Below are 12,692 nucleotides of genomic sequence, written 5' to 3' on the forward strand. Positions count from 1 at the left end.
GAGGAGCGTGATGCCCGAGGACCGAGTACCTGAATGAAAAAAGAAAAAAAGACAGAAGAAGTATCTGTGCGTGGAATTACATGGCCGAAGCCAAACCCAGGCGCGTGGGTGAATCTGGCCCGTTCCCGTTGACGCAGAAAAGGGGAATGAGGTGTGGCGCCGGAGGGCAGAGTCAGGGAAGCGCATGCATCAGGGCTGCACCCCTGCCCGCCTCTAAATTTAAAGGGGATGAAGGTCTTTTCTGGTGAAAAAGGTTCTGTCTCCCATCCATGGAAGGGATGCCCATGCAGTATGGAGGAAAGGGGACGGGACGTAAGAGTACATCTGTCTCTAAAAATGAATTAGTTATCACTGGATAACGGGGCCCACATTTTTCCTCGTCTCAGTACTTCCTACCTTGCTGGTAGGGAAAAGGTACATGGGTACACTAGAGAAGGTACACTACAGAAGGTGCTGGTGGAAGGGGGGTATGAAGCTGTGCAAGGGTTAGGTGGGCTATGCAGATCCAATGTTCTCCCCAAATTGTCAATAATCCCATAGAATTCACTTTTTTCTTGAAACTAGAGTGTGCAAGACAACACGTTGTAAAATTCCTTTTCTCTTTTCCTCAGAGTTCAATACTAATATAACATACAGCATACCGTCAAAATGTAACTATTTTCCAAGCCAATTACCTTATTCAGCAAATTGTAACCTTTCTTTCCTAACACCTACCTTTCTTCCTGATGAACCACTGTGACCATGTGGTGGGGAAACACGTGTCAAGCACTCTTTCAGAATCTGAGGACATTTCCAAAATTTAGAGCCTACAGCTCTCAAGGACCTTTTCAGATCTTAGAGCTCACCGCTTTCAACCAAATAACAAGAATTGATAAAACAAGAATTATGGAAAAAGGCCGACCGGCCTAACAGTAAACTCAGGGTTTGGAATAATGTCGACTCAAACAAGTGATTTAAAAGAAAAAGACTTTTATCAACAAAAGAGTCATGACAAATTGAACAATAAGATATAAACTGACCAGTTTGCGCAACCTTGTTTTTTTTACTCTACTTTTCTTGCTGTTTAGTGAAATAGTGAATCAACACATTTTGTTTTCATTTCTTCTTGTGCCAAACACCTTAGAAGAATAAAATACAACAGATCTCTTATTATTACAAACTTTGACTCTATCATTTATGTATCAGATAAGCACAACCTTGGTATTTTAAGTTTCAGTAATCCCATAGGGGCTTCGCTACCCATGAGATCCATCCGCTGAGTACCAGCCCCAGGCAGACTATCGGGTAGCCGCCTCACCTCCCTGGCCACATGGGAAGGGGATCCTCCTAGGGGAGTGTGACGACATTGATATTGATATTTTATTTCTATCACGCCCGCACACAAGTGATTCAGAGCGCGACAAGGCAAGGGAGGGGAACAGGGGAGAACAAAACATCAATCTTCCTAGGCCCAGTGACATTTAGAATGCGCAAATGCATGGGAGAGGGGGAGGGGAAAAGTGCATGGTAGGGAGGAGAAGTGGAAATTGCAGAGCAAAGGAGAAACAGATACATAACAATAAATAAATAAATAATAAAGGCAACAGTGGTAGTGCAGCCAGCAAGTGGCAAGTGCTGGGTTTAAGGCAGCAGACAGGGTAGGTCTGATAAGTGCAGGAAAAAAAAGAGGGGGGACTGTATGGTTACAGATACAGACCCCAGTGTAAGGGGTGGCCCGAGGCAATGCGGGAGGGTGGCAGGGTGAGCAGGTACCTGGGCCCGGAGGACAGAGAGTGGCCAGGTGCACAGTGCCAAGAGAGAACAGATCAGCAGGGGAGTGGGGGCGCGAAGGCAGAAGCAAAGAGGAAGGTCTTGAGGTGCTTCCAGAACCAGAGATGGTTCTCCTCAAGTTTTAGAGTGGCAGGGAGGCTGTTCCAGAGGGAGGCCCCAGCCGAAGACAGAGATCTACCCCCAGCTCGTTTCTTTCAAAAACGACTGACCCTGAGGGAGTTAGGGTAGAGGAGCGAAGAGCTCGAGAGGGGAGGTATTTGCGGAGGGATAGATGAAGGTATTTTGGACCCTGGCCCCAGAAAGCCTTGTGGACAATACAGAGGGTTTGAAATTAATCCTTGCATACACTGGGAGCCAATGGAGAGATTTCAGAGCTGGGGAGATACGATCCCAGGGCTTGAGGCCAAGGACACGTCTTGCAGTCCTCTTCTGGATTAGCTTAAGAGGGCAGAGAGTAGAGGCAGGTAGCTTTAGAAAGAGGATGTTGAAATAGTCCAACCTAGAGAGAACCAGAGCTTGGGAGACCATGAGCTTCTGGGGGAAGGAGAGGAAAGGCAGAGTACCTCTGAGGAGGTGCAGTAGGAAGTTTCACTTTTTAGAGACATCAGAGATGGAAAGTGTTGAGTCAAAGATGACCCTGAGGTTCTTAGCCTCGCAGGTGGGGGTAGGAGGAGAGCCAAGGGAGGCCGGCCAGAGAGTGAGGGGAAAGGATGGTGAAGGTGTGCAGATGAGGAGGATCTCCGTCTTGCTGGCATTCAGACAAAGATCATTGGCAGCACACCAATCTTGAATGGCAGTTAGGCAATCAGAGATGGGCGAGGAGGTGGCCGAGGGCAGCCTGAAAAAGAGTTGAGTGTGGTCAGCGTAGGACTGGAAATTTGAGCAGAAAATAGCAATGCAGTGGGCGAGAGTTGCCAGGTATTGGTTGAAAAGCCAGGGCGAGAGGTTAGACCCATGGGGAACACCACAGGTGGAGAGGAAGATAGATGATAGGAAGGACCCAAGTTGGACCTGGGAGGGTCGATCATAGAGAAAAGAGGTCAGCCACGCCAGAGCCTGATCAGTGATACCCAGATTATCACCGAGACGGTTGAGCAGGATAGTATGGTTGACCTTGTCGAAGGTAGAAGAGAGATCGAGTAGTATGAGGACAGAGGGAATGTTAGAGTCAAGGTTGGAGAGCAGATCTTCGCAGATGTTCAGGAGAGCAGTTTCCGTGCTTCTGGCAGCTCTGAGGCCAGACCGGTGGTCATGGAGTCAGCCAAAAGAATTGGAATGAAGGTTAAGCTGAGAGATGGCCAGCTTTTCCAGGAGTTTGCCCAGAAAGGTAATAATGGAAATTGGCCGATAGTTAGCCGGACAAGAAGGATCAGCTGTGGTTTCTTGAGAAGAGGATGCACAAGGGAGTGCTTCAGAGGGGAGGGGAAGGTTCCTGAGGCAAAGGAGTGGTTGCAAAAATCAGCAAGAGCCGGAGCGATGGTGTCAAGGCGGTCCTTGATGGTTTTAGAGGAACAGGGATGAACCTGTTTTGACGAGACTTTCATAGATCGGACTTGTCTAGCGACTTCATCAGGAGAGAAAAGAGGAAAGGACGAGAAGGAGGGTGGGGGTGGCTGAAGGAGGGTCAGCAAGCACAGACAGAGAGAGGAGGGGCAGGGGTGGAGAAGGTGGACAGTATGTCCTGGGTTTTTGAGATACAGTGAGAGGCAAGGGCATTGCAAAGGGCCTGGGAGGCAACAGGAGGGGGATTTATTTATTTGCATTTTTTTAAAGCGCTCACACTGCCCGCAGGCATCGAGGCGCTGTTACAGGAATTGTTTTTATTTATTTAGTTGCGTAATTGATTTTGTTGTTTTTGTTTTTTCTCTTAGTTGTGCATTTATAACAGGCTTAAATATCCAGAGGTTTCTAAGCGCTGACCCGGGGATCGAATCTGTGTTGCTTCGTGTCCTCTTGCTTCCAAGGCAAACACGTTGCTGCTGAGCTATCCTCCCGGGACTGCAGCAGGGTTGGTCAGCTCCTTACAGATTTCAAAGAGTTCGGCAGAGTTGTTAGATGCCGCAGAGACACAAGCTTGAATGTGGACTCTCTTCTTGGTGAGGACAGAGAGTCGGTATTGCCTTTGGAGCAGGCGACAAGCCAGTTCGTCATAGGATGAACAAGAAGCCCTGCATTTCCTATCAGCCGCCCTACACTTACGTTTAGGTGTAGCTATGTCGGAGTCATAGCAGGAATTGCACTTGGCTTTGGACTTCAAACAGGTCCTCATGACTGGGGCAAGAGCATCAAGAGTATCAGAAATTGAAGAGTAGAGCAGAGACAGGGCTGTGTCAGGATGTGAGACAGCCAGAGGTGGGGGTCGGGGGGGAGATAAGGTGGCGGCGAAAGCCTCAACTAACACGCTTCATGGGCCGGATGTCTGTGAATGTAGGTGGCAGTGTTGGGGTAGGCTTGGCTTGGGGGAGAAGAGAGGGAGAGATGAGAGGAGAGGAGGGAATGTTCGCTCCAGGAGAGAGGAGTGGTCAGAGGGATGGAGAGGGGGAGGTCAGAGGAGATCAAGACATTGAGTGTGTGCCCTGCAGAGTGAGTCGGGCCAGAAGAGAGGATCGACAGGGATAAGTAGTCGCAGAGGTCACGGAAGAGTACAGAGGAGGAACAAGGAGAGTCTAAATGGATATTGAGGTCACCACGGATGAGGAGTTGAGCGGTAGAGGCCAGGAGGGAGGAGGAGAGGTCCGCCCACTCAAACTGTACAGAGCGGTAGGTTGATGAGGAATATGTGGGAGGAACATCCAATCGAAAGAATGTTAGCTAGTAAGTAATTTGTTCTTCGAATGGATTGTGTCCTTTCAAGAATTCATCTTAGAGAGGCTCCCAAAGCAGTAATAATTTGGAGGAGGGAGTACCAGAGATTTTAATCATGGACTGAATGAAGGATGGCTTTTGCAAGGAGGCCTCCTTGATAAGATGTAGAGTCCAAGCAGTAATGTTTTACGAAAGCGTACATTGACGACTAGGTGGCCGCCACACAAATATCCTGCACGGCAACACCCATGTGAAGAGCCGTGGAAGTTGCCATGCCCCTGGTTGAATGAGCCCTTAGCCCATCCGGGGGCTCCTTCCCAGGCAATTTGTAGCACTCCAAAATTGCGAGAAGTATCCATCTGAATAGAGTTTGTTTAGACACTCCAAGGCCCAATTTGTGTCCAGTGTATCCAACAAACAGTTGGTCACTTTGACAGAAATTCGCTAGTCTAGAAATATAGAAACGGAGATCCCTTTTTGGGTCCAGCCTATTCAATCTCTCCTCCTCTTTACTTGCGTGTGGAGGAGGGTAAAAAGAGGGTAAGGTAATTTTCTTTGACAGGTGGAAATCAGAGACTATTTTAGGTAAGAATGATGGTTTGACCTTTAGAATGACCTTGTTCTTATGTAAAATGGTGTGAGGAGGCTTAAAAGAGCGCCTGCAACTCACTCACCCTGTGGGCTGATGTTATAGCCACTAGGAAAATTGTTTTCAAAGTGAGGAGCCTTAACGGGCAAGAATGTAAAGACTCAAAGGGGGCACACATGAGAAATTTTAAAACTAAATTTAAATCCCAGATGGGAACCTGAAAAGGTGTTGGAGGGTAGACATTTGTTAATCCTTTTAGTAACTGGGTAACTAAAGGCATTTTAAAATAAGACATTTCTTCAGAGGAGCGCTTAAATATAGATAGGGCTGCTAAATATCCTTTTATCGTACCAACTTGGAGCCCCAAATTGGCCAAGTGTAAAAGGAAAGAAAGTACTGTAGGATTATTACATAAAAATGGATCCACATTCTTATGCTTGCACCAGTTACTGAACTTGCACCAACAACACCGGTACAAGGATATTGTTGCTGGCCTTCTGGCCCAAAGCAAAATCTCCATTACGTCATCCGGAGGTCCCAATCCTTATATCTCAGCCTCACAGAAACCATGCGTGAAGGCTGAGTGTCTTCACCTCTGGATGGAGAACCCGACCTTTATTTATTTTATTTATTTATTACATTTATATAGCGCGCAGGCACCCCAGGGGCATTGTGGCACTGTTACTTGTAAGGAGACTTAGTTACAATGGGTACAGGTTGCGCCTTGGGTTACAGTGAGGCGGTGACCTGTGATCAGCTATCGGTGGTATCATACAACATAATACATCATACATGATATTCATGAGGGCTTGGTCGTATGGTGTTGGTTAGGTGAACAGGGTAGTTTTCATGGCTTTACGAAAAGCAGTCATTGAGGGTTCAGAGCGCAGGGAGGCAGGAAGGGTGTTCCAGTGTAAGGCAGCGAGGTACGGGAAGCTGGAGCCCCCTGCTCTGGCTCTTTTTACCCTAGGTACTGAGAGCATGTTGGCATAGGGTGACCTAGTCGGTCATGCGGAAGAGACCGGGTGGATCCTCTGGGATAGGTACACTGGGGCGGTGAGATGGATGCATGTGTGGGTGATGCTTAGCGCTTTGAATAAGATCCTTTCCTTTATGGGGAGCCAGTGGGAAGCTTTTCTAGCAGCAATGATGTGCTCTCTCTTGGCAATGCCTCGTGCAGCACGCAAGGCACTGTTCTGTATTACTTGAAGCTTCTCAAGGTTTTTGTTGGAGGTCACTAGGAAAAGAACATTGCAGTAATCCAGCCGCGAGCCAGTTATGGCCCTGGCTATGTTAGTGCATGTGTCTTTTGACAGATAGGGTCTGATTGCATTGATGAGTTTTGCATGGTAAGCAGCAGAGGAGGCGATGGCGTTTACTTGTCTGGTCATGGATAGGTTGGAGTCTAAGTAGACGCCTGGTGTTTTTACCGTGTCTAGTACTGGGATTCTGATTGAGTCAATGGTAAAGTGACTAAACTGGGCGTTAAGTTTCTTGAGGGTGTCAGGGGACCCTACAAGTAGGAGCTCAGTCAGAGTTAAGGCAGAGGCCGTTGATAGCCATCCACATTTGGATTGCGTTGTAGATGTTGTTGAGAATAGCACAGTCCGTGTCATAGACGCCTGTCAGTGTGAGAAGGATCTGGGTATCGACGGCGTAGTTGGTGTAAGAGATGCCCATGGCGTCAAGGATGAGGAAGAGGGGGCGGGTGAAGATGTTATAAAGGGTAGGGGAGAGGCAGGAGGCTTGGGGCACCCCACATAGCACGATGGTGGGTGACGCAGTGGCTAGGTCAGAGAAGACCTGCCTGGTCCTGCCTTGGAGGAAGGAGGTGATCCATGTGGTGGCTTCTTGTGAGAAGTTGGCTGCGGAGGAGAGGTGGTGGCAGAGGATGTCGTGATCTACAAGATCAAAAGCTGCCGAGAGATCAAGGAGAAGGAGCAGGACAGGTTGCCTTGGTCCCTTGCGTCGTCCATTTGGTTTTTGAGGTCGAGTAGGGCGGTCTCTGTCCCGTGCCTGGGGCGAAAGCCGGATTGTCTCAGTCCAAGGAGGTTCTGCTCTTCAAGGAAGTGCTGGACCTGCAGGTAGGCTGTTTTGTCTAGAATCTTGAGGAGGAATGGGACTGTGGTGATGGGGCGGTAGTTATTAGGGGAGGTGGGGTCAAGTGTGGGTTTTTTTATGAGAGGTCGGACCCATGCTTCCTTGGGGCATGAGGGGACTCTCCCTGTGGTAAAGGAGGCGTTGACGCGAGAGAAGATCCTCTCTTTGGGGAAGACTTATTGGAGGGCAGATGGACATGTCCAGAAGGTCCGGGTACCACGTCCTCCTGGCCAAATCCGGGGCAATTAGGATCATGGATTTCCTGAACTTTCTCAACTTCCTGATTACATGAGGAATCACAGGGACTGCAGAAAACGAGTATAGGAGTGGAAATTCCCAGTCCACCACAAACGCGTCCCCTAGAGCTCCTCTCAGAGGAAATTCCCTTGGGCAGTACAGTTTGCACTTCCTGTTGACACTGGTCGCAAACAGATCCACTTGAGGGGTTCCCCAAAGGGCAAGGATCTCTTGAAGGACTTCCTGAGCTAGTTCCCATTCGTGAGAAACTCTGCTCTGCCTGCTCAGAGCATCCGCCGTCATGTTCTGCTCTCCGGCTAGGTGAACTGCCGACAGAGAGATTCCTTCTTGCATTGCCCAGAACCAGAGCTGCATTGCCTCTCTGCACAGTGGTAGTGACCCTACTCCTCCTTTCTTGTTGAGGTAGTACATGGCCACTGTGTTGTCCATCATTATCAGGACATTCTTTCCCCGTACAGAGGACAGAAAGGCCTTCAGCACTAGTCTGATTGCCCTCAGCTCCAAAAGGTTGATGTGTAGTTTGGACTCCGATGAAGACTAACGACCGCTGATTGTCAGATCATTGGTATGAGCTCCATACCCTGTGAGTGAGGCGTCCGTCACTACTGTTATCTCCGGCCATGCTTGCCAAAAAGATTCCCCCTTGAGGATATTTTCCTTGCAAGCCCACCATAGAAGATCTTGAGCCACTCTGGTCGGGACTTGTAGAAGATCCGACATATCCCCCGAAAATTGGGACCATTAAGTCCTGAAGGGATCTCATTCTCAATCTGGCCTCTGGCACCAGAAAAATGCAGGATGCCATGAGGCCGAGCAACCTCAGAAAATCGAAGGCCGGCAGATGTTGGGCATTTTGAATCCTTGTTACCATCTGCAGAATGTGGTAAGCTCTCTCCTCGGGAGGCGAGGCTTTGCCCGAGGAAGCATCTAGGACTGCTCCAATGAATTTGAGTCTTTGGCGTGGAATCATTTGTGACTTCTTGTAATTGAGGGAGAAGCCCAGTCTGTGTAAGAGGTGGCAGGTCATGGTCAGATGTTCCCGGGCTCATTCGGGTGAACTCACCCTGATTAACCAGTCGTCAAGGTAAGGGTAGCCATGAATTCCCCTCTTCCTGAGACTTGCTGCCACCACAGCCATCAGCTTGGTGAAAACCCTTGGGGCGGAGGTCAGCCCAAATGGTAGAACTCAAAACTGATGGTGAGAACCGCCAACCTCAGGTACTTTCTGTGCTTGAGATGGATTGGCACATGAAAGTAAGCATCCTGGAGGTCCAATGAAACCAGCCAGTCCTGAAGTTGAAGAGCCTGAAGGATCTGAGAAAGGGTCACCATCTTGAACTTGTCCTTCCTGAGGAATTTGTTCAGATTTCTTAAGTCCAAGATGGGTCTCAATCCTCCGTCCTTCTTTGGAATGAGAAAATAAGGGGAGTACCAACCCTTGTTCCTCTCCGCTACAGGTACATGTTCTATTGCACCTTTCTATAGCAGGACGAAAATCTCCTGCATAAGGAGCGGGTCTGGCATTTTGACAGAATGGGTTCCCGGTGGATGATCTTGAGGTCTTTGTCGAAAAGGAAGGCAGTAACCTTGGGTCACTATCTCTAGTGCCCAGGCATCTGACATAATGCCCCGCCATTCGTTCAGATACCGAGTGATCCTGCCTCCCACCAGGGTCTTGTGGGTCAAGACCTCAGAGTGGCTTTGCAGCAGCTGAAGCAGTAGCTGAGGAGGTAGTAGCTGCTGCTGGGGCTGATCTAGCACCTTTCCCTCTTCCACCACAAGGGTTTATTTTCTGTTGGCCTCTTTGACTGGCCTGTCCCTTCCCTCTTCCAAAAGAGGAGTAGAAACGAAAGGGACGGCTCCTCCAGGAAGATGACCCTGCATAGGAGTGTTGCTGAGGCTGCCTTATAGTGGCGCCGAGTGATTTAGCTGCCGCTTTAGAGGTCTGCAGCTTCTCCAAGCTCTCGTCTGCCTTGCTGCCGAACAGCCTCAAGCCGGCAAAGGGCATATTGAGTAATCTGGATTGCACATCCGGTGCAAAACCAGATTTCCTCAGCCATGCAAATTTGCGTAGGACCGTTCTAGATGCCATGGACCTGCTTACACAATCAGCAGTATCCAATCCTGACTGGAGGCATTCCTCCATAGCCTCCTTTCCATCTCTTACTATTGCCAGGAAACCATCCTGTTCTTCGCCCTCCGGGATGTGTTCAGTCACTGATATCATACAGTCCCACAGGGTGTATGTAAACCTTGCCAGAGTGCAAGTTACATTCATAGGTTTAAGGGCCATGGCGCCCGAAGAGAAGACTTTCCGGGCCCAAGCATCAACTCTTTTGTCATCCCTATCAGGTGGTATCGAAGGGTAAGCTGACTGTCTAGTGGAGGTTGCAGCTTGTACCACCAAGCTTTCTGGCGAGGGATGCTTTGACAGGTACTCGGGATCTGATGAGGATGGTCTGTACTTCCATATAAACTTTTTATTTACTGTAGGCCCAGAGTCTGGGGTATCCCAAGTTGCCATCACCCTTTTTTGCAATGCTTTATGGAAAGGGAGGACAGGGACCCTTTGAGGACCCTCATTAAGGATGTCTGTCATATCGTCCTGGTCAAACCTTGGGGAAGCTGTTTTCCATCCCATGAAGTCAATGACTCTGCCCATTAGATTTCTATACCCAGAGTCTGCATGATCTGCAGGGTCTGGCTTCTCAAACTCTACTCTACTTCAGGGGAAGTATCTAGGCCATTGGCTGTTTGAAGGCAATCATAAAGATCAGCCTTCTTAGAGTTTGGGTCTATCAACTCCTCAGGAATCCCTTTAGTTCCAAATCTAACCCCAGCTGAAGTAACATCCTCTTCAGAGGAATGCTCCTCGTAAATAGAGGACATAGATCTAAAGAATTCTTGCCTGGGTTGTGAATGGAAGATCTTCTGTGGTGAATAGGGTGGCATTGATCTAGGCTTTGACAAAGGCATTGATTTTGGCATCAGAATAAAAGAATGCCTCAACAAAGGCGTTGAAGGCGTTGATGATATAGATGCTGGCTTCAACGGTTTCGAAGGAGGCTTCGACGTCGTCGAGGGAGGCCTCAACTCCATCGCAGAAGTTATCGACGCAATCTTCGGCTGCGGCCTCAAAGTTGTCGTCGAAGGCTGCGTCGAGTTGATATTCGACTTCGACGTAGACGCCATTTTGTCAGCCGTCAACCCCGATTTATGCACTGGTGGTATCAAACTTTTTTCATGAGGCGTTGTAGAGGTTTCCCCCGATGACACCCTCGACTTTTGTCGGATCTAGCATGCCTGGTCTTTGATCTACCTCTGTCACTTTTAGAGTGGGCAAGGGCATGATCTTCACACAGCTTTTTCGAGGGGGCTGGGCTGCATTCTCGAAAATATTTAGCATTGAAGCCCTGAATGCCTCCCATTTTTCAGGGGAATCGTGCTTGGAAGGGTAGGATACGACCCTTCTGTCAGACAAGGAGGAAGAGGAAAAAGGAGATCTATGCCGTTGCTTCTTCGATTTTTTGGACAAAGAAGAGGAAGATTTCCTCGAGCGACTCTTAGACCTCGATCTCCTCGACTCGTGTCGAGACTTTCCGCTCGACCCTCCTAAATCTCTTGGTCTATTAGAAGACTTATAAGATTCCTCCCCCACCGCCAGCTTACCTTTCCATTCCTTAAGAGCCTTATTGGACAGCCTGACAGGAACCACATTCATCAACCCGATAGTCAGGGCCCAAACACCAAAGGCAATTACAATGGGGGTCGGTAATCGAAATCTTTTTTCTACACTTTTGACATTTTTTAAAACCTGCCTTAGGTATGGATGGAGTCGATGAAGAGGACATTTCGTTTAAAAAAAAAAGAAAAACTGATGTGCCGTTTTGCGACACGAAGCAGTGCTCCGAAAAACTGTACTGAGCTAACGGGCGCGGCTCGAGCCCTTTATACTGCGGATGACGTTGACGCTCGACGGCTGCCCTCAAGACTACGACTCCGCGGCTTCAAGCACAGCGCCCTCTGGTGAAATTATTTTTCCGAAGCAGCAAAGCTGGGAGACAAGATATCTAAGATGAGGAATACGTGGGAGGTCACAATCCATTCGAAATGAGGTGATTTGACCAGGAGGCCGGTAGATGGTAGCCACAGTAAGAGAATGGGTAGGAGAGAGAGAGAGCCTACAGACAAGGCATTCAAAAGAGAAGCAAGTCTGAGTGGGAATGATAGAGGCAGGAATCCACTCAGGAAAGATCAGGGCTACCCCCCACCGGACCGGGAGGATCTGGGTGTGGAGAGGATCTGTAGCCATCAGGGAGGAGAGTGTCAAAGCTTGTGACAGAGCTGACCGTGAACCATTTCTCAGTAAGACCAAGGACATCAAGGTCTAGTTCTTCAAGAAGGTGGCAGATGTCAGAGGAGTGTTTGACAGCAGAGCGAGAGTGGCAATATGAAGAAGGTTTCGGATCTTCCGCTCATCTTTTCGGATCATCCGTGGATTCGTCACACTTGGCAATAAGATCCACGAGTGGCTGAGAAAAAGGTCCTGCAATAATCTAGCACTGTCAACAAGGGAACAAATCAATGATTGTGAAGATCAAAAGATCAAATTAAACCATTTTAAATTGATTTGTTTCTTTGAAGCATAGAAATACATCTTTTTAGAGAAGACCATTTTCAGAATAAAATCATATACATTTCCTTACCCGTAACTTCAGAGGAGCAACATTCTTTTGTGTCCCACTCCAAAGCTCTTGAACTAAATCACCATAACACTTAGCCATGTGCCCCTTCAGGCCGATGGGATTTGTCCTAGATTTAAGGTGAATACATTAATCGCAGGTTAATTTAGAACACAATTTCAACAAAGACCAAGGCAAGCATTTACTTTGTAAAATTGGATTTAAGATTAGCTTGATTGCCTATATTTTCAAAAGTAAACGTTACTCACCAAAGTGTCTACTGTACTCCTAGTCTATAGTCCTTTTTCCACCATAAGTATGCATGTGGGGCATATTTTTGATCAGCTAACAGCTTTTTCCTGAAAACAGTACAATGTTGGGGCTGGGCTATCACATGTGTGATGTGTGACCTTGACTCACACTAACCCTCCCAGTCATCCCACTTTTTCCCCTGCGTCACACAGGCTATACTACCTACATATTCTCAG

General features: G+C 48.2%; 1 protein-coding gene across 2 annotated transcripts in view; it reads right to left on the reverse strand.

Moving 5' to 3' along the window:
- USP32 (ubiquitin specific peptidase 32) overlaps positions 1–12,692 on the reverse strand; it is a 3,569,419-nt gene that overhangs the window by 1,452,701 nt on the left and 2,104,026 nt on the right. For both annotated transcript variants that reach the window (XM_069615070.1, XM_069615069.1), the window contains exon 21: positions 12,229–12,334. In XM_069615070.1, coding sequence (XP_069471171.1) covers positions 12,229–12,334 — 106 coding nt within the window. The remainder of the gene's footprint in view (positions 1–12,228; positions 12,335–12,692) is intronic.

Source organism: Ambystoma mexicanum, chromosome 9 (genome assembly GCF_040938575.1).
Source record: "Ambystoma mexicanum isolate Mex_15411 chromosome 9, UKY_AmexF1_1, whole genome shotgun sequence".
NCBI lineage: Eukaryota > Metazoa > Chordata > Amphibia > Caudata > Ambystomatidae > Ambystoma > Ambystoma mexicanum.